Here is a 22175-nt window from a genome sequence, read left to right as displayed (position 1 = left end):
TAAACTACAAATTTGGTCCTTGTAATTTGTCAAAAATAACACTTTTTGTTCGTGTAGTTTCAAAATTACAAAACAGTCATCGTTGTTTGCAAAAACGTACAGATTTGGTCCTTCCTCTAACGACTGTCAAAAAGTCCATTAAATTAGGGAGCATTTTCGTCCTTTCATTAATTAAATTATCTTTTAACAAATTAAAATTGATTTATGATTCGTAACAAAAAGTCTCCAAATCATCAACAAAAAAAAAAAAGAACTCAAGAAATTCATTTGAAATCAACCAAAAAGAACTCAACGAATCTCTCAAAACCGTGGAATTCGGTTAAAACTCCATTGACCACTTTAGGGCCTATGATCAACTTTAATGGTGCACCCATTCTCGGCCAATGGTTGAAGTGATTAAACAAACCAAATCATAAACAATATTTAGCAAATATATAAACATTAGATACAAAACAACATCAATAATCGGTTATATGTTTTCATATGATTCAAAAAAGACCCCAAAATCAATTTTCCATAATCCATAATATTCAAATATTAATTGTATGTATTAATTAACTCCAAATTAATTTGAATCAAACCACAAGCTCTATGGATTTAAACATTAATTGAGATTTTGTCAATAATCACTTTTGCTAACACCAATACGCTTCACACCTGCATTCCTTACCTGCATCAAGTTTTCTTCAGATGCCAAGTATTTTCTGACTTCGCTACGGATCATCTCTTGCATCATTGAATGAACCTCTTCGCCAAACGGCGTTGCATTCAACTTCTTTGCTGGTTTTTGATCACAGATGTCATACAAATACGAACCTGTTCCAGGGAGCGCCAGAGTTAACGCCGTCGGAGGCTCCGTTTCAACCTTACGTTGAAATTCCGACGAGGTAATACAGATTTCTGCAACCGACACTAACGGAATATTGTTGCCTGATGAATCGCACAAATCGGATCCGGATAGACTACCAGTACCTGAGATACTGGTCACCGTCGCATTGAAATCTCTATCTGACATCTTCGGCCTCTGCGAGTTTCTCTCTCCTCGATCTCCGCCGTCCACCGCCGTGCACTTGCGCTTCAACGTCGAGTTCCAGTGGTTCTTAACCGCGTTATCCGTACGTCCGTTGAGCAACCTAGCGATCGTAGCCCATTTGTTCCCAAACCGAGCATGCGCCTGGAGTATAACCTGATCATCCTCTAACGTAAAAGGCCGATGCTCAACCTCCGGCGACAGCTGGTTACACCACCGGAGACGACACGACTTACCAGATCTCCCTGGAATCGATTTGCTAATCAACGTCCAGTTCCGTGCACCGTACCGATCTACTAGCTTACACAATAACTCGTCTTCTTCGCTGCTCCATGGTCCCTTGATCCGATCCAAATGTTTTCTAGATGAGTCCATGAAACAGAAAGAAGAACAGGGAAGATGAACAGGGGGAAGATGGATTTTGGTTTTTATAGAGGGTCTGATGCTCCAAAAAGACGTTATGGGTACGGGAGTTTTGAAGTAGGTAGTTGAGAAGCGTACAGCTGTACACATTACACGTGTCATCAGGTGAGTGTTTCGATTGTGTCATGAGATATCTCGCCCTGTAATCTTGTTGAAAATATTCGAGTTCCTTTCATATGTTTAACACCATTTTTAAACAGGAAAGCAAATTCCCACATTTTTATGAATCACGGTGGTTTGAAGATATAAATAATTTATTAATTTATTAATTTATTTTGATGTGACATCGGTAATAAATATTTTTTAATGTAATAAAATTGGTAATAAAATTTTTTTAAAAAAATTAAATTATTTTAACTTATAATAAGTTAATAAAGACTTCTGTAAATAAATATAAATTATTTTAAATAAGTAATCTGATGCGGTTATTATTTATGGAAATGATATATTTATTTAATAATATATAGAAAATAGGAGGAGGATAAGGATGAATATATGCCAGGCTGGAGTGCACTTGAGACTTGATATGGTGCCAAGTTGATATAACAAAAAAGAAAAAGCAGAAAAGGTGATGAGGTGGACAAAACGACAAACAACTCATCGAGCTGTGGGCCTCACATCTCTAACGGCCTTTTCTTCACCCTCCGCTCCTTGCTTTATTTTATATCTCTTGCCCATTCCGGTCTACTTTCTTTTTATTAAACAGTGTACCATTGTCTTCGTGTAATATGACGGGAGATGTGAATTTTAACGATTTTGAAGTTTTATTAATTTTATTAGAGAAAATTTAACGATGATATAAAATTACATTTGGTCTTTACATATTAATACAATTTGAATAAATAAGAGTTATGGTTCCAATTAAAGTTTATTGATGAAAAAAATTGTATGACAAATTAAAATCCAACGTATTTAAACGACTTAGTAAATGTGTTCGATTTACACCAAAAGCAAATAATCAAGAGATCGAGAGTGAGACCTAGAGTTCTATAGCAATTGAATATGAGAACTTTTAATAACTCATGGTGAATATCAGTTTGAATCTCATATTGGGGGATGAGGAGAAGATATAGAGGTATGAGAGGGTGAAGTCATGAGTGAAAGGTGTCAAAAGTATCTTGGGAACATGAAAATAAAAAGTAATAATGCATTGGTAACTTGTATTATATGTTATTTTAATTGTAGATTAATATATTTTAAGACTAAGGGGTTGTTTGGCAATTGCTGAATGGTTTGGTGTAGAATGATTAAGTGGTCAGAACGATTAAGAGGCTCTCATGATATAGTGCAAAATGAAAAATAATTGTTTGTGAATTGTGTACAATGAAATTAGGGCTCTTAATGGTTAAGAGAGATCCAGGATACAAAATCTTTCAGAGAGTTTTAAAACCGTTAAGAGACAGACTTTTATTTTGTCAAACAAGATTCACTTTTTAACGATTCAGATGTTGTCTTTTAATGGAACTATTGAGAGGTAAACAAACAACCCCTAAATGTATAAAGTAGTAATACTTAATGCATTATGAGTTGTTTTTAAAACTTTTATGATTGTGTGCATAAATGTATAGTATTTTGTGCATTAAAAATTGTTTTGAACACTTTTGATAAATCTGGTTTATAAAGTAGTATGTATATATATATATCTTCCAAAAATAATAATGTATATAATTTTTGAGTAAATTATGAATTTGGTTGCGGTAGTTTTATTTAAATTTTATTTATTTATGTTAAGCCTTTCATGTTTGTAATTAATTTTGGATTTAGTCTCTCATCCTAGTTGACGGTGGCAAAAAACGTGTATCCAATGAAGAATTCGATATCTGAACCTGATTTAACTGAGCAAATTCTGAGTTGATTAGGGATGGGGATACGCCTCAACATTGTTACTTGAGTGTATAGGGATATAATCCATCACCAATTATTAGAAACTTGTAAAAAAAGGTTACAATAATGGTTTGATGGTTTATGGAGAAAGTGAAGGTGATATAACGTGGATGTATTATTAATCATTAAAGTTGATATGTTTGTATTTGTAGTATGTTCGTTTGATGGATTTCCTATACAAATACAACAATCAAAGTCTTTGTTGATTTGTTTAATCATGAAATATATATATATATATATATATATATATATATATAGGGGAACGATCAAATGCAAACCACTCAATTTGTACAAACCGTGCAAACCGCATTCAACCAATCATAATTTTTCATTTTGTTCATTTTTTTTGTAATTATGAGAGGTTGATTAATCATTTTATTGTGGAAGGTGTTAATCATAGATATTATCATCTTCATTATTTTAATTTTAGAGAAATACATGAAACAGTTTCATTAATGTTAGAGAAATACATGAAACAGTTTCATTAAGTATTATATGAAACAATTTCACAACCATATATGAAACAACTTCATCAAAAAAAGTATTATATGAAACAATTTCACAAGATTAAACAATTTCATGAAAAAAATTTATAAGATTAAACAATGAAATCGACAGATGAAGGTGGTTTGCACGGTTTACACAAATGAGGGCGGTTTTCATATGATCGCTCCTCTATATATATATATATATATATAGAGAGAGAGAGAGAGAGAGAGAGAGAAAGAGGGAGGGAGAGAGATGAGCGATCAAATATAAACCATCTATGTTTGTACAAACCGTGCAAACCACACTCATTCGTCGATTTCATTGTTTAATTGTATGAAATTGTGTTCCATAAAATACTTTTTTTGATGAAGTTGTTTCATATATGGTTATGAAATTGTTTCATATAATACTTAATGAAATTTTAACGAAACTGTTTCATGTATTTCTCTAAAATTCTAATAATGAAGATGATAATATCCATAAGTAACACTTTCCATAATAAAAATGATTAATCAACCTCTCATAATTACAAAAAAACATTAACAAAGTGAAAAATTATGATTGGTTAAATGAAGTTTGTAAATTGAAACTTCAGATAAAACCAAAACTAAGATTTTCTTTTACCATATATCTTTTCTCCCATCCCCTCTCTCTCCTCGTCCACCGTCATCATTTTCTTGATCCTCTTATCATCCAAAGGCTTGCATTTGTGCTTCGACTCATACGCGTTGATAAAACCCCCAATTTTAATGTACATTTTATTAAGATCAAGAGCGGGTTGTTTGATTAGGTCGTGTTTTGGGGTCATTATGCAAAACGTGCATAAAATTTTCCTTGAGCTTGGTTTACATCAAATGAAGTGATGTCCTAACTGTCTTCCTGATACATAACTGGTAGGATATTTTTCTGGGTCTTGTCACACCAACACCAACAATGTCATAAATTCTCCCTTTTGCTAGTAGGCCATGGAATGGATCATGAATTGTTCTTTTAGCTACTTAAGCAAATACTTACCCGGTAAGCGCTTACCAGTAAATTTTAACACTATCTTTGACTTACTGGGTAAGATTTTAGTCCAACAAAACGATATCGTATGCAACAATTTACCCGGTAAGCTCTTACCATGGTAAGAGTTGTCGCTCTCACTTACCGAGTAAGACTATTGGTCTTTGTCTCGTTCTTACCGGTTAAAATTCTTGGTCTTTATCATATTTATCCGGTAAGGTAGTGTGACTAGGTAAGCGCTTACCCGGATAAGAGTTTGGTAAACGGCCTCTAAGTGTAACATGAAAAAGTTGTTACGCTCTCACTGAATGGCTCATTGAATTGTCTGGCATAGACTGTTTTGGGTATTTATTGTTCATATCAAGACCGTTTGTTATATTCTTGCTAACATGGAACGATTGAGTGGAACAATCAAGGGTCATTGGCCCTAAACAATCCACACTTGTGTTCTTTCCAAGCATTTTTGCAGTCAGAAATCCTCTAGAGAATGTCATATGTAGCCCAATACGAGGCATCGAAGACTAACACATGCTCAAGCATTTCCTCTTTTGTTCATAACATCATCCAAGATTAACACATGTGATTTTTGATTGAGCAAAACACAAAAAAAAAACTGATAAAATGATGAAAATACCCTTCATTTAACAATTTTTTAACGGGTAAGAGATTAAACCTACACGTTTTTACAAATCACGGTCGTCATCTTATAATTTTAAAACTGCAGATATAAAAGAGGTGTTTGGGATTGCTTATTTGAAACACCTTATAATTTTCTACAAGAAGTCATTATCAACTTATTACTAGTTGTGTACTCGCGCAATGCGGCGGGAGCCATGCATTTTAACGATTTTGAAGTTCCACTGGTTTTATAAGATAAGATTAAACGATGATATAGGTTATATTTGGTCTTTACATATTAATACAATTTGAATAAATAAGAGTTATGGTTCCAATTACAGACTATCGATGAAAAAAAATTGTATGACAGTTTAAAATCCAATATATTTAAAATCCAACATATTTAAACGACTCCACAAATGTGTTCGATTTACACCAAGAGCAAATAACCAAAGAACTTGAGTTTTAAGATAAACACTCAAAACCAATAAAGAAAACTACAAATTTGATAGATCATTAGACATGAAAAGACCAAAAAATATGGGTTTTAGAATGAAATTTCAACTGTTTACCCTCTTTCATGTCCAGAAACTCAGATTAAGGTTGAATTAATACATGTATATATATATATTTCAAAAAAAATCCAAGAACATATTATACAGTGCAATTTGGACAGCCTAACCCCAAAATATATAGTATATATATAAATAAATAACTATAAAAGTATAAATCGTAAATATTAAAAATATTTTTTCACAGTATATATAATATATAATAATATAATTAAGTCAAAAACTATTCAATATTGGACTCATTTCGAAGGTATTAACGAGACAATTATAATGGTGTAACTTGTTAAAATAAAAATGTATTTTTTGAACATGTTTTAATTAATATACGATTATGTATGTTCATTTGATAAAGGATTAAAATGAAACATTTAAAAGTATAATACGTAAAGTAAATTAATTAACTAATTATAAGAGTATAAAATGTAAATTTAAAATTATAATTTTAAGAAAATCGGTTCAAGAGTGTATGTGAGGAGAGGAGAAGGTGAAAAAGTGATGTAAAGGTATCTTGGTCATTTAGTATTTTATGATGTTAAAATTTTTGCTAAATTTGCTTAATAAGATAGTATAGATAAGTTAAAATGGTTTAACTTCTTCAAAAACTCTTTATTACCCGGTTTGACATCGGTATAAACTTTTTATCCAAACACTCCTTCCAAGTTTAGAAAAAGCCCAATCGATGCTGGCCCAACAGTACAAGAAGATTGAAAGATAACCCACTGGGCCTAGGGCACATGATTCAATCCCAAATTCATTCGCACAAATTTCCAAGATAGAGATCGTCGGCTTCCTCCGGCATCGTATTCCGGCGTCTACTCCCTCCACGATTTTTCCCTCCGGAGGTCGATATCCCTCTCTGTTCACATTATCTTAAGGGATAGGGTGTTAAAAAGATGTCCAGTTCAGGTAGGCCGGCGGCGGCGGCCGTTGCTGGTGGAGACTTACAGATTGTATCGGCGTCTTCGGATAGAACAGCTTTGGCCGCCCTTCCTCCTCTCCATCCGACTGGTTCTTCATCAGCTCTTGTTGAATACACGCCTCCTGCACCCAATCAGGAAGAGGAGGATCTCGAAGTTAAGCTTCGTCGCATAATTGATTGCGTCCCTGTTCGCGTTAACAATACCTCTGGTAGTTCCGCCGGTTCCGGCTCCGGAGACTTCCATCAGGTGTTTCCTCTAACTTGTGTTAATTGTTGAATTGAAGTTGAAATTCGCATCTAGTATGTCTTATCTTCGAAAGGAATATAGTGAACCCCCTTTTCACTCCACCACGATCTCCATAAGAATCCAAATTAAGTAAGGCTAAGTTCAATGGAAATCTGATATTGGTGCCAAATTATATGAAGAAATAAGCATGTTAGGGACACCCCATATGCCTCCCAAATCAAATAAAAAAAAAGCTCGTCCCTGAAGCATAATCATGTATCACAAATCAAAATGGGGAGATGGCATGGTGTTTGTGTCACATGAAATGCCCATATCTCTCCATGGATTATGGATAGTTAACTCCATATCCCTATCATGTGTCTAAGAATCTTGGATTCAATGGCCGCAGCTCGGGTGAACATTCAATAACCTTCAGCCTTCACTAAGTTATTTCTACTGTAAATTCTTTTTCCTGTTTGGTTTCTCCCAGTGATTGACCAAAGCACATATGGACTCTTAATTGGCTTAACACTTGAGTTGATGAAGATATTGTGTAGGTTTCTACTTCTTTGGTTGAAGATTGAAGGGAATAAGCTTTTATACCGTATAATTTTTTGTGTTTTAAGGGTGATAACTTCCTTATTTGTAATTTATTAGGTATATTTTGCACAATGTCATAACCATAGACATTTCTGCAAGATGTTTATTATATGCAGGTAGTGTTTCTTTTACCATGAACGTTCACTCTTCCATTAGTTGTTAACTTGATCGGACCTTTAAGAGGCTCCAAATGTGCCCTCTAAAATGCAATATGTTCTTGTTGCAACTTATATCTTGAGACATGATGAAGCACTCTCAGGACTTCTTATTGCTATCTTCTTACTTTCTCTCTTGTTGTTTCTAGTCTGGAATGTGAAAGACCAGGACACGAGTATATATTTTTTGGAGAGAACAATGATATATAGGGTAAATGACTAAATTTAGGCAGATGTCTAGCATGATTCGATCATGTCATTGGACCCGAAACCCCTAGGGTTTTTCCATATGTGATAGGATTTTGCTTTCTCTTGGCCAGCTCTTCAAATTTTTATCATATCTGTCATTGTTACACTTTTCACAAGCCTGGGATCTTCATGGAGACAACCGCTCTACTCTTTGGGGTACTGGTCAGGTTGCCAACATCTTACCCTCCCTAGACCCCACCTTAGGTGGGATACATAATGGGTTCGTTTTGGTTTGGTTTAGGATTTTGCCTTATGCCCCTCCAGTTATGGTTAGAGGGATATTGATCAACAATTCAAAGTGCTTTTCTTGCGTCTGTTTTCATAAGCCAACTTTAATACATAGATGTAGGGCTCCAATGGCCAGACAACTAACAGTGTCCATTTTGATCTGTTACATTCCTCTGCCTCTTGCACTGGGGATAAACATTCAGTAAGCTACATAAGCACTATAATGTGAGCAAGGAACATGTTCATATTCTTTCTTAGTGAGATTGTGGAAGAGCCAATAATTTTATTCTGAAAAGGCTTATTAAAAGATAAATCTACCTTTCTAATCTATAAAGCAATAGATAAATCTATAAAGCCTCATAGGAAGCCATTGGTTTTCTAAGCAGGTCAAAATTTCCACTTTCTACGTTCAGTTGGAAATTGGAATGGACCTGGAGGCTCTGTCCAGATCCAGAAATGTAGTGGTTTTATAATGAGTATGTGGGTGGGAGCAATTGTTCTTAGGGTGTGTTTGGTTAGACATGACAAACTAGCTGTTTAGCGTTTGGTAAGACAAGACCTGTAAAATGACCAATTTGTCCCTAGTGAGTTGTTTATATCTTTTCTATATTTTGATTAATTTATGAACTTATATTAAATTATAATAAAATAAATATTTTTATATTAAAATATATCAGAAAGTTTTCGTCAAGACGATTAAAACGACACCAAAATATGAAGTTTATTAATTTCCAATTTTAGTTTTATACCTTCTCTATATTATTTTTCTATTATTAATATTTAGTAAACGACATAAATCAACCAAAATATAGAAAACGTATAGAATTAATATTTTGAGGACAATAAAGTGAAAGTTCAAAGAGGATAAAATACAATGAAAAAAATAATATTTGATGTTTTAGAAGAGAATTAGGTTTTGTTTTGAGGGTACATTAGTAAAGTGTAGGCTTGTTCCACCCTGTTTCATGGGGTGGGGGTGGCAAACGCATGTTTCCCTTTGTTCCTGTTCCGCATAAAAGTCATGCCAAACATGGAATAATGATCCATGTTTTGTTCTGTTCTGTTCAGTGTACCAAATGCACCCAAACTGACCATCTTCATTGATGGTGGGGTAAAGATTTGATATTGTTAAATGAAGTAGCTATAAATTAGTACAAGTTTCCATCAAAGGCATTCTAATGCTATAAAACCCTGTTTATGTCCTAAAAAAAGGTACTTAAATTATAGAATTAACAATAGATGTTAGTGTTCATATATCATCAGTGATTACCATCTAAAAACTTGTTTTGGGAAACAGTATCGACAGATGAGACGGAAAGAGCAAGACCGACTTGCAAGAATGGACGTGGACTTCCAGAAAAGGAAAGAAGTGGCGGAGTTTAACAAGAGGAGAGAGGAAAGATTAAAAGCAACAGAAGAACGGACTGCAAAGAAGCGTTTGAAACGCCAAAAGAAGAAACAAAAGAAACAAGAAAAGAAGATGAAGTTGGAAGCAGGCGATCACGAAGAACATCACAAGGAAGATAAATCTTCAGATGAAGATCAACAAGATTCCGGCAACGAAGAATGAACAGAAACATACATGTAGTTGAATGATGCAAGATGTTAAATCTCAAATCAACAGGAAAATGCATGGAGTTGAAGGATGCAAGATGTTAAATCTCAAGTAGAATTAATTGGATACCAAATGTTAAACTACTTGAAGAAATTGGAGGCCTGCTCTTAAATTATGCTTTTGAAGCCTTCATTTTGAATTCAATATAATGTGATTGGCCCAACGTAACAAAAACTTGTGGTTCCACATTTGATGTGTCATCAGACTTGTATTCACTGAATGGGACAAAATGCATATTTTTGTTCCAAGAAGAATATTTCAGGCCATATATGACAAAAGGTCGTGTTTTATTACATGTGTTTGTCGTAAAAAAGGCCATGTTTGACAATCATAAATTATTTTATAAACGAGTTTGTTTTTTAGTTTATTGAAAATACCATGTTTACCTACTTTTTAAAAAAGTTGCATCAAATAACCTTTCAATAAGGTTCATGGTCTGTTTTTTTTTATTAACCTAGATATCCTACCCGTTATACGACCCGACTAAGCCCAAGACAACCACCTGCTTTGCAGATAGCCCGGTGTCACCGCATTTGAACCTCCGTGACCACAAGGGATTTTTATTCCTCCTTGATTTGAACCTGGGGCTTCCTGGTACTTTTGACCTTTGGAGCCAAGCTCAAACCAATCATACACCACCCTTGTTACGTTTTATTAGTTATATCTTTTATATTTTTCAAGTAGTTTTTCATAATCATATTGTTTATGAGCAGTTTTTTATTATACAAAATATGATAAATTTAACATGTAACTTTATTTATTCCATGTAAAAAATAAATCAAGATTTTAAAAACATTGTTTATGACATGAAAAAATAAAAAGAACCATGTTATAATAAGACATTACAAAGATAAAAAAAAATATATTATACATTTTATTTCAACAAAAGTTCAAGTTATTTGAAGTATCCTACTTTCACACAATTTCCAAAGGTCATTATTTGCTTTTGCCTCGCACAACCTAAAAATTATTCTGAAAAGAGGAACCCCTTTCCCGATTGTCTCGTAGAGCTATTTAAACCTTTCTGAAACATTTCTAACAGAGGAACCCCTTTCCCGATTGTCTCTCTGAAGTAGTTAGGGGATCGTATACTATACTAAGAACGGGGCAAAATTCACGTTTTTCAAAGATCCCACATCTCAAGAACTCCGTAAAGATATTAGTATATGTTTTATTGTAATAAACGAGTGATTTATTAAAATTAATTAGATTTGAAAATGCCATATTCCTATTAGATATACCATATGCCAATCGTGTATAATGAGCGATCGATAGATTGAAATCAAACATATAACCAATGCAATCAAATGAGCGATGAATCATATACAATTAAAGATAGATGAATCGGAATTGGAATTTCGTACTGAAAAACTCAAAGAGGGAACCAAACACATGAATGAAATTGACCATTACAATATCTTCATATTCCGATGAACCAGATACCCACATAAAGATCTGTTCCTTTGATGTCTCGTTGATTTGCAAGATCTCCTATAACATAATCTTCTAACAACGCTTTTCTTAAAACCCTTATTTTTTTCACTATCAAACACACATGTAAAGATTGTTCATCATTTGTTCTGTGTGTTCATGTGAACGTGTAACAAGTTGTGAACAGTGTTCTGCGTGTGTTTATATGTGAACAATGTGTAAACCATAAGGGTTGGTGCCTGATTGGTTTGAACTTGGCTCCAAAGGTCAAAAGTACCAGGAGGTCTCAGGTTCAAATCCAAGGAGGTGGTCGGCCCGGGATCAGTCGGCTCGCATAGCGGGTTGAGGAGAACATTGCACATCGAATAAAGGCCGGTTGGCTAAAATGAAGGGTGCAATCAAAGGGTTTTGTTTGACAAGCAGCTTAAAAGGTAAATTCTATAAGGTTACCATCAGACAGTCTATGTTCTATGGACCAGAATGTTCAGCAGCGATGAAAAAAGCGCACGAGAGAAAAATGGTAAGTCACATAAATGAAGATGTTGAGGTGGACTTGCGGCCAAGCTATGTTGGACACGATACCAGATGAGGTATTTTACACAGTTGCATCTATCTCGGATAAGTTAAGACACAGGTGGTTTCAGCATATTCAGGAGGACGATAAACGATTCATGTTTAAAGGACTAGAAATGATTGGCCCAGTTGACTAAGATGCCTGTATAAATTACAACTTCCAGTTTCAACATGCAAACTACAACCCCTCAAAAAACATGAAACAAGCTATGGCGCTTGTTTGACCATCCGTTTTTCATCTCTAAAACACAAAGTAAATCTTAAAATGGAAGAAGAGGTCATGTTACCTTGGGGACGTGGATGCTTTCTGAAGGTGGTATCGTGACTGACCGCAGTAGTTCAAGTGAGAACACAAGTCCTAAGAAATGTGATAGGATGGTGTTCGCAGATGCCTGTATACAAACAACGTGGTTCACAATTAACTACATTGAAATGAAAGAAAGATCTGGCATCCCTTAGAGCAGATATCAACATTTATGAAGCTTACCAGAGGACCTTTGACCTACTGGTATCTGAGCCTTTGGTCAGGATTCAAATCTCACCAAATATGACGAGGGTGTGTGAGTTTATTTGTTGCATTTGCCCTAGATAAAATATTATATACTTTCCTCTTCAATTTATGAAGGTTACTTCCTATGTTCCATGAAAATTGCAAAGTTGGCATACCATGATGAAAATTGCAACAATTTCACTTTGGGTAAATTGCATCAAAAGGTAACATATTTTGTTTTAATTCCTATTTTGACTAACATACTTTTAAAACCTTCATTTTGGTACTTGAGATCACCTGGGTAACCGGTTTAACCATTAACCAATTACCATGCTGACATGACGAGTTGTAATATAATAAAATCCAACTCATTAGCCACATCAGTTATATCGGTGATATCGGTGATACATCGGTTATATATCGGTTATATCGGTGATACATCACCGATATATCACCGATATAACTGATATATCGGTGATATATCGGTCCAAAATAGCGGTTAACATAATATATCTTAGAATTATATATATAATATGCATTAATTAGAGTTTAGAAATATAGTTTCAAAATTAAAACATCACATCATCTAATAAATAATAAAATTAGTCATTTGGGCAAACTGTTAGTCTAATAGTCTGTTACTCATTTGGGTTTGGGCCTTTTGAAATTTGGACTGGAGGCTGGAGCACTTGTAAATTTCTAAGCGATAGCTACCGCCTACCACTTACCAGCCGGCCACAGGAGACAGATCACAAATCACAATTCACAGACGTACGCATATCCGCCAACCGCCAACCGCCATCGCCTTCCTTCCCCCCTTGACCCTTGTAAGCAACGGCCGGTAGAGTGAGCAGCAGACCAGCAATCGACCTTCGGCTTCTTCCATCCCCGTCCCGTTGCCATCCCTATCGCTGGCTATGTTGTGTCGATTACAGAGAAAAGCAKAGGAGATCGAGAAGAGAGACCGAGAAAAGAGAAGACGTTGTGAGAAGAAGAAGTCGAAGACTCGATGTTGTGAGAACTGAGAAATCGGAATATCGGTCCGATTTTTACCTCAAAATATCGCTAAAAAATACTAAAAATCGCTAAATATCGCCGATAATATCGTTCCCGATATTTTGACCGATATTTAAGGTCCGATTTTTTTCCTAGGAGCGATATCCGATATATATCGCCGATATATATCGCGATATTAACAGCATAGTGTATATTCTTTAATTTTTACTAATTAATTTAAAAACTGTTATCTTATATTTTATATATATATAATACATAATATATATTTTTACACAGTTCAGATGAAGACAACAACCATTCTAGGCACCATCTCCGGTTATCATCTCCGACGTTTGCCTGCGGTCACCATCTCCAACGTTTGTCACCTCTCACCATCTCCGACCTTCGTCTCCGGCCACCATCTCCGGTGTGGTATGGCTGTGGTTTCTATGGTATCTCTATGCAAGCTTTTGAATCCAATATATCATGACATGTATACATATTTTTATTAATCGATCTTTCATATGGATTGCTTTGAAACCCAAAAACCCAACTCGACATGAACTCAAGATGGACTTGGATGAGATCTTCATGGAAGATGAAGTATACATGGTGTAAAAAGGTTATGGTTAAAAAGCAATGTGATGGTGGTGGCGATGGTTTGGTGGTTAGACGGAGTCCATGGATGATTAATTGGTGTTCATAGTGGGTTACTTTGATTGCTTGGTGGATGATTGGTGAAGTGGTGAGTAGCAGTGGGTAGAAATTGATGTTTGGTGGATGATTGGTGAATAGTATGGAAAGGGGCGCGGCTAGAAGACATGGGTTAGTGATTTTTAGTTTTCTTTTTATCATATAAATTTTAATAGAAGATATATATTCTAAAACAATCTTTATACACTCAAGCTCATTAGCCACATCACCAAATAAATGATGAGTTTTTATGTTGCGTCACTCATCATGTCAGCATAGTAACCGGTTAATGGTTAAGTCGGTTACTTAGGTACTTAAATATTTGAAACTTTCAATCTCAGGTACCAAAATGAAGGTTTTAGAAGTATGTTACCCAAAATAGGAATTAGAACAAAATATGCTACCTTTTGATGCAATTTGCCCTTTCACTTTCTAAATATTTTCATGTGGCGTTTGTTTATTTGTCAATTATCATCAACGCAAAATGCATCAAAATGCAAGAGTTTGTGTAATTCCTATCTAGAGATTTTTTTTCTCAATCAATGTAACAAAATTTCAGAATTCCCTATTTTGTACCCATTTTGACCGTTAACCTGCTGATCTTGTAACTTTTGATGATGCGGATGTCAAGTTTATCATCCCCTTCTCCATAACCCTTTCTTAAACGAATATCCATGTCATCAAACATTACAAAATGCAGGTTGCCGGTCAAAATGAATATAAAATAGAAAATTTTAAAATTTTGTTACATCTATTAAGAAAAAAGTTGTTCGTTACACGTAATTTATGGTTTTTCTTTAGTTACTAAACCAAACTTTGTTGCATTTTGATGCATTTTAGCCGTATCATTATCACAAGATGAAATTCATTTGGGTCCACAAGATTTCCTTGTCTTTCTTTTCATGAAACTATATATCAAGTCCAATATTGCAATTTTCATGGGATGGAAGAAGTATTACTTTACGTGATCTACATTCACTTCCTAAGGCTGAAAAAACTCTGGCCAACCACGTACAAACAAAATACAATATTCATAAATTGTAGCTAGTCACTTATCAAAACGATGTTGAATGAAATCGATAGAATACCTGTACTAAGAAAACGTCCAATGCAAGGATGGGGCTGCTCCCACTCCGGTACAGAGGATTGGCTGAGGTAGTCAGAGCCTTAGCCACCAGTGTTCCAACAGTCGCTTGCATCCCGAGAATAGCAGCACCCATGCCCAGAAGGTTTAAAACAATGCCATTTTTCAAGCCTTTTACGACATCAGCACGAGGAGGTGCCTAAAAGACATAAAAATAATCATGGTTGTAAAAAAACGGTACTCTCTTTATTATAAGTTAACATTGTTTTAGCAAACAGGAAGAACTCAGCCCTCTCTTAAACTTCCCTAATTGTAAAAAAATGGATACATGCATGATGTTAGTTCAGTTGGAATGAATGAAAAGTCTTTCTGAACCAATGAATCACAGTACCCTTAAGGGGGCCGTTGATCAGTCTGACAAAGTAAATACTCAAATTAAAGTGTGACAAGTGACAACGGAATGTGTACTGGAAGAACTAGAAGTTTAAAGAATTGGAATCATCAAATCTCAAGACTCAACAAGGTTTTACGCATGAGCCCAACTGGATTTGCTCGAATGGTTTGATTTTGCTTATTTTAACCTAGAGATCGTGCGTTCAGATCTCAGACCTATATATCCCTTAGGACCTGTTTGTTAGCTGCTTAATGAGCTTAATGGGACTACCAACTTAATTCTGTCAGCTACACATGACTGTTTGGTAGTGGCTTAATGATATAGAAAGTGTTTTATTCAGTAAGTTTCTAGGAGGGAGCTTTATGTAGAAAGCCAAGTTTTTCCAAAACATGTCCCTCCCAATTAAAAGAACGCATTCCTTCCATCTAGGAAAAAACACCCCAAACAAAAACCCTACCGCACAAAAAGACAGATTTATCTACACAGTCAGGTTTATCCATATAGGACTTAATGAAAAACCAACCAAACAACCCCTTATTGAATTACCAATGTGCATTTGTTTGCAAGTTGGGTGTAGTCTCCCGGGTTTTCAGGAAAAAAGCTTTGTCTATAGGGGTTGCTTCTTTTGCTTTGTAGTCATTTTTCTTTGCTCGTCATAAGAGAGTTAGTCTAATTCGGTAGATGGTCAATTTTTCTCTAGGAATGCGATGGCAGGGACCATTGTATGATGATCATATACCCATTGAAGGCAAGAATAGGTAGTACCTCCTAGGGGAGGAACAATCCTCTTAGGAGAATACATTGTGATTAATGGAACCGATAATTAGGGGGTGGCTTGAGACATTAGACCAGTGTACTTGTAATAATTTTCACATAATGGATTTTCTCTATGGAGGCCCGTGTTTCAAAGAATGATAAATAACAAAATATCAAAACAGCTTAGCATATTTAGCCATTTTATGTTAAAAAATAAATTTTGGATTTTCTTTAACGAGGAATTGCATTAATTTTCCCTTCTCAATTTACAATAAAATTTTACATGGTACAAAAAGGATAAAATCAATGAAGGGGTATCTGTTTTTACTGTATTCATGTATGTTGTTGAGTTAGAATTGCCTTCAACAAAAAGGATAAAATCAATGAAGAATTAATAACACTATCAGATTTTCAATAGTACTCACGAACTTTTATGTATATAGAGAGAGCCAGGTTCGTACGAGAATAGTAAGTTGGTAAGAGAATAAGAAAACGGTCGAATCACGTGTAAAATCACATGTGATTCACGTGACTTTGGCCATGACTTGAGGTCGCGGGCCATGTTGCCCTGACCGTTAGTGAAAAATCACATGTGATTTCCCGTGATTTGACCATTTCCGTGTTCTCTTATTTAGTTATTGTTCTCGTTTGAACCTCCCTATATATATTATATATCACATCAACGTATTTCTTAGCTATTTCTGCTGCTCAACAATCTTCAGTATTACTTACTACCATTTTATAAGGCTACACATGCAACTTATCCGGAAAATGGTAATATAGTAATATGCCATGTGTCCAAGGGATCATGCATAAAAAAATGGAATATTATGTTTTGATAAAGACGTTATAATACCTTCGAAGGGTCATTGGCAGTTTTCCGAAGCCTATCAGAAAGACGAATATAGCCAAATGACCAAAACACGGAGAGGAAAGCAGCCGCAATACCACCAGCAGTAGCATAAAATGTAACTGGTGAAGAGATCTTTCCGGTAATAACAACAGAAAATGAAAGGATGGCTGCAGCTACTGTTGTACATGCCAGCTGTCCCCAAAATCCCAAGCTACCCAACCTCTTGAAATACCTTGAAGTATTCTCCAATTTCTTTGAAACCTACACAATAATTCAAGCGAAAGTGCAAAACTATTTTCTGAAAGAAACAACAAAATGTAAATGGTAAACAGAAAGACCGGATTTTGAACAGTGAATTAAAACAATCCTTTATCCCTATTTATATCAATGATTCATAATCTGAACTGTAAAAGAAATCTATGTGCATCTATGTAAACAGTAAACTAAATTATACAAGCTTTATTGGATAGAGACAAAGTGTAAGGTTAAGTAATGCTATGTCAGGTAGTCATCAAAAGACACGTCACATAACAGAATGTGGGACAAAGGATAGACAAATGGCAAAATTTTGTTGTAAATCGGGAATTGAAGAGCAAAAGAGAGAAACGGTCTAACAAGAAATGTTCTAAGTGGTAGGTTATATAGGGATTGTCGGTGTGAACGAATTTATCTACTATAGCCTTCTTCTCTCTGGATTCCTTTTTGCTTCTCACCTGAGGTTTCTCTTCCTTGGTTCACCGATTAAACTACCTTTTGTCTTCTCCTCTGTTGCTTTTTCTTACTTGTTTCACCAGTGAAAACAGACAGACAGCTTTCTTATTCAATGGTGGGTACAAGCTACAACGATCAACTAGTACACTTAGGAAATAAGAAAATTATCAGTCTGGTGAAACAAGTAACAAAAACAACAGAGAAGAAGACATGGGTAGTTTCATCGGTGAACCAAGGAAAAGATTCATCAGGTGAGAAGCATAAAGGAATCCAGAGAAAAGGAGGCTATAGTAGATAAATTCATTCACACCAACCATCCCTATATAACCCACCACTAAGAATATTTCTTATTAGACTGTTTCTCTCATTTGCTCCTCCTGAATTCCTGATTTACAACATAATTGACCATCTGTCTATCCTTTGTCCCACATTCTGTTATGTGACATGTCTCTTGATGACTACCTGGCATAATACAAAGTTATGAGGAAAAAAAAAGATAACAAGATTTGTCAAAAATTATTGAAACTGCAAAGAAAATACACTTTAAGATACTCACTCAAGAGTCAAGGATAAGTTTACAGATTATTGATAGCACAAATGGCTGTCGATCATCTTGGCTAGCATTTGACTCACATGGTGCCTTCTTTCCTTAAATCTACTAACATGTGGCCAATTGGATTCAGATTTGGTCTTTCCTTAAAAACTCATGGGTAGTGTAACCTAGTACCTAACAGTAAGTTTGCTCCACTCTAATTGGAACACCGAGCTCGGATTGCCCAAAATTCAAACCAGCCATTACCAAGAAAGAAAAGCATCACATATGGGTCCTGGAAAAATACGACATTGCAGAATTTGGGATGTATGACTAGAAGGAGGCCAAGCAAATATATCAAACATTCATCTGTGAACAGTAGCACATCTAATCACAGCCCAATTTCCTCATATCATCCCTAATCAGTACAGCATTAACCTAAACTAATGGATGTGGTTCTGGCTTTCTCCCTCAGTTTTACATCGGCGACCCTCTAGTTGTGTTGATCTGTCGATCACGTAGGCTCCAATTTGAAGAAGAAGAAGAAGAAAGATCTAATATAAGCAACAAAAATGAGGTCAACAGCAAATACAGCAATACTGTTCAATTTTCAACAGTTTTGTGTTTCCATGGAGGATGCTAACATTAACTAAGACAGTTAAACGGATTTCAGCTTATATTTTACAAGGTATCACACCATCCACTCTGGATTCGAGCTACAATTCACTTCTATTTAAACTGAACAAATTTGTTTCTGTGTAAATTGTAATAGCGACCCATTGAGATGTAAGTATGACAAACTGAAGACCTTACGAGTAAATTGTCGGGGCACATTGAAAATATACAAATTCTATTTGGAGTGTTTTGCACATTTGTTACCTGAGCGAATTTTGACTTATCGGATTCATAATTGGGTGGAACGTAGGCGGCGGATATGGGAGCTGAAGTAAGTTTATTAGGTTTTCTGATTCGACGTCGATAACTGTGAAGCGAGAACTGAGACGATGATGAAGTTAAAGAAAGACATCGCTGAGTAGACGAGGTGACTGAAGAGACAAAATTGAGGGCGGAGAGAGGTCGGTGTAATAATAACGGTGAAGGTTGTGCTGCCGCCAACGACGGTGGTGCAATTCCGGTACGAGCTCCCGGCAGCATCAGTATTTGCATCTTTTGGGACAAGTGTAGAGCGTGTCAGCGTGGATCATTCACTAGGAAAGCCAAATGCAAATGCTAATTTCATGAAAACAAAAGTTGTAATTAATTAAAATAAAAATAAAAGAAATTATTTGATTTTATCTATATTATATCATAAAGCATTTGATAAAAACTTTTAAAAATTATTTTTATGTATAAAATACTATGTATTAATGCATATTACTTAAATTTAAGATTACAAGTAAATTGTACGTAAGTACAATTTATTAAAACTTCATTTTTGAATTCGTATAACTAACTGCAGATAAACATAGGATAAATATCTCATTTTAAATATAAAAAATGTAAAATATAATTAGGATAATTATTGAGTTTTAACAAAATACTTAATTATTATCYTTATAAAAAATTATATTATTAAACCAAAAATAAATTACTTCGTTACTAAATTTAAATTAAATTAAATTAAAGAAATTATAAAAAAAACTTTTAAATAGTTAATTTGATACTAATATTAATATATTTATTTTCGAAATTTTATGATATCTTCAAATTTATATTTTATTCAAAACAAAAACATTATATCTTTCTCAAAACCACATAAAAACCGTATTAAAACATCTACAGAGACGGAATAAATGAAACAATAATATCGAGATATATCTTGCTGCATTGCGCAAGTACACTTCTAATATGGTATAATAGACTCAATTTTTTTTTAATTAATTTTTTTTTACAAGTTAAACCAAAAGAATTTCATTCTTATCATTCTCATTTTTATTTATTTGTCTGAATTAAACATCTTTTTTATTTTTTATATCAATCAAATTTTAATATAAATAAATATGTATGTAGCAATATCCATTTATTGTATTTGATTTAAAATTGAATATATTTTTTTTTAAACCACAAATTTATTAAGAACAATAAAACTATCAAGGCGCTACAAGAGCTAAACCCCAAAACGGAATCGTCATTTTACATATTTATCAAAGAGTTTATTTTTATTGAGTCTTTATGTAGATTGAAATGATAATTTTTATAAATAATAATTTACTAGTTGTGTATCCGTATAATACGGTGGGAGCTGTGAATTTTAACGATTTTGAAGTTTCATTGGTTTATTAGAAAAGATTTAACAATGATATAAGTTACACTTGGTCTTTACATATTAATACAATTTAAATAAATAAGAGTTATGGTAACAATTACAGTCTATCGATGAAAAAAATTGTATGACAGTTTAAAGTTTATTATATTTAAAATCCAACATATTTAAACGACTCCACAAATGTGTTCGATTTACACCAAGAGCAAAGACTCAAGAGATCGAAAGCGAGACCGAGAGTTCTAGAACAATTGAATGAGAGATGATGAGAGAAATTTTAATAACTTATGGTGAATATCAGTTTGAATCTCACATTGGAGGATGAGGAGAAAACATAGAGATATGAGAGGATGAATGTATGAGTGAAATGTGTCAAAAGTATCTTGGAAACATGAAAAGAAAAAGTAATGAATCAGTAATTTGTACTATATGTTATTTTAATTGTATATTAAGATATTTTAAGATTGAATACATAAAGTAGTAGTACTTAATGTATTATGAGTTGTTTTTAAAACTTTTAAGACTTTGTGCTTAAATGTATAGTATTTTGTGCATTAAAAATTATTTTTAAGACTTTTGATAAATCTGGTTTGTAAAGTAGTACAGATATCTATGTTATATTATAAAGCATTTGACAAAAACTCTTAAAAACCACTTTTTATGCATAGAGTATTGTTTATTAATGCACATTACTTAAAACTCAATATTACAAGTAGATTGTGCGTAATTACAATTTATTAAAGTTTCATATTCAAATTCGTGTAACTAACTGCATATAAATATAAATAAATACGGGATAAACATCTTATTTTAAATATAAAAAAATCTAAAATATAATTAGAATGATCATCGAGTTCTAACAGAATACTAAATTATTTTCTTTATAAAATATTATATTATTAAACCTAAAATAAATTAAATTATAATAAAAATAAATAAACTAAACAAATTACATAAAAAATGAAAATTTTTAAATAGTTGATTTGATATTAACATTGATAAAAAAAATTCAAAATTTTATGATATCTTCAAATTTATATTTTATTCAAAAATAAAATCATTATTGTTTTCTTAAAAACACATATTTTATACTATATTATAAAACATTTGACAAAAAATCTTAAAAACTATTTTTTATGTGTAAAGTACTGCTTATTAATGCATATTACTTAAAACTCAATATTACAATGCATATTACTTAAAACTCAATATTGCAAGTAGATTGTGCGTAAGTACAACTTATTGAAGTTTCATATATTAATTCGTGTAACTAAATGCAGATAAATATAATCAAATACAGGATAAACATCTCATTTTAAATATAAAAAATCTAAAATAAAATTAAACAAATCATTAAGTTCTAACAGAATAATTAATTATTATCTT

General features: G+C 33.7%; 3 protein-coding genes across 3 annotated transcripts; 1 reads left to right on the top strand and 2 right to left on the bottom strand.

Annotated features, from left to right (window-relative positions):
- Positions 1 to 465: 465 nt before the first annotated feature.
- On the bottom strand, positions 466 to 1428 carry LOC112500741 (transcription factor MYB73-like). The gene has a single exon (XM_025104311.1). The coding sequence runs from the start codon at positions 1403 to 1405 to the stop codon at positions 620 to 622; it is 786 nt and encodes a 261-aa protein (XP_024960079.1). The 5' UTR covers positions 1406 to 1428; the 3' UTR covers positions 466 to 619.
- Positions 1429 to 6748: 5320 nt separating this feature from the next.
- Positions 6749 to 10200, top strand: LOC112500743 (PRKR-interacting protein 1). The gene is made up of 2 exons (XM_025104312.1): positions 6749 to 7187; positions 9696 to 10200. Exons 1-2 carry the CDS (start codon positions 6915 to 6917, stop codon positions 9966 to 9968), a joined length of 546 nt encoding a protein of 181 aa, XP_024960080.1. The 5' UTR covers positions 6749 to 6914; the 3' UTR covers positions 9969 to 10200.
- Positions 10201 to 12112: 1912 nt separating this feature from the next.
- Positions 12113 to 19736, bottom strand: LOC112500584 (protein TIC 21, chloroplastic-like). Its single transcript, XM_025104092.1, has 4 exons — positions 19406 to 19736; positions 17287 to 17544; positions 15285 to 15479; positions 12113 to 12409 (listed from the first exon to the last, which is right to left on the bottom strand). The coding sequence occupies exons 1-4, from the start codon at positions 19691 to 19693 to the stop codon at positions 12296 to 12298; spliced, it is 855 nt and encodes a 284-aa protein (XP_024959860.1). The 5' UTR covers positions 19694 to 19736; the 3' UTR covers positions 12113 to 12295.
- Between the last annotated feature and the right edge of the window lie 2439 nt (positions 19737 to 22175).

This window comes from Cynara cardunculus (genome assembly GCF_001531365.2).
Source record: "Cynara cardunculus var. scolymus isolate 2C chromosome LG 17, CcrdV1, whole genome shotgun sequence".
Taxonomy (NCBI): Eukaryota; Viridiplantae; Streptophyta; class Magnoliopsida; order Asterales; family Asteraceae; genus Cynara; species Cynara cardunculus.
The sequence above is the reverse complement of the archived record's forward strand: the minus strand, read 5'-3'. Positions and strand labels throughout refer to the sequence as shown.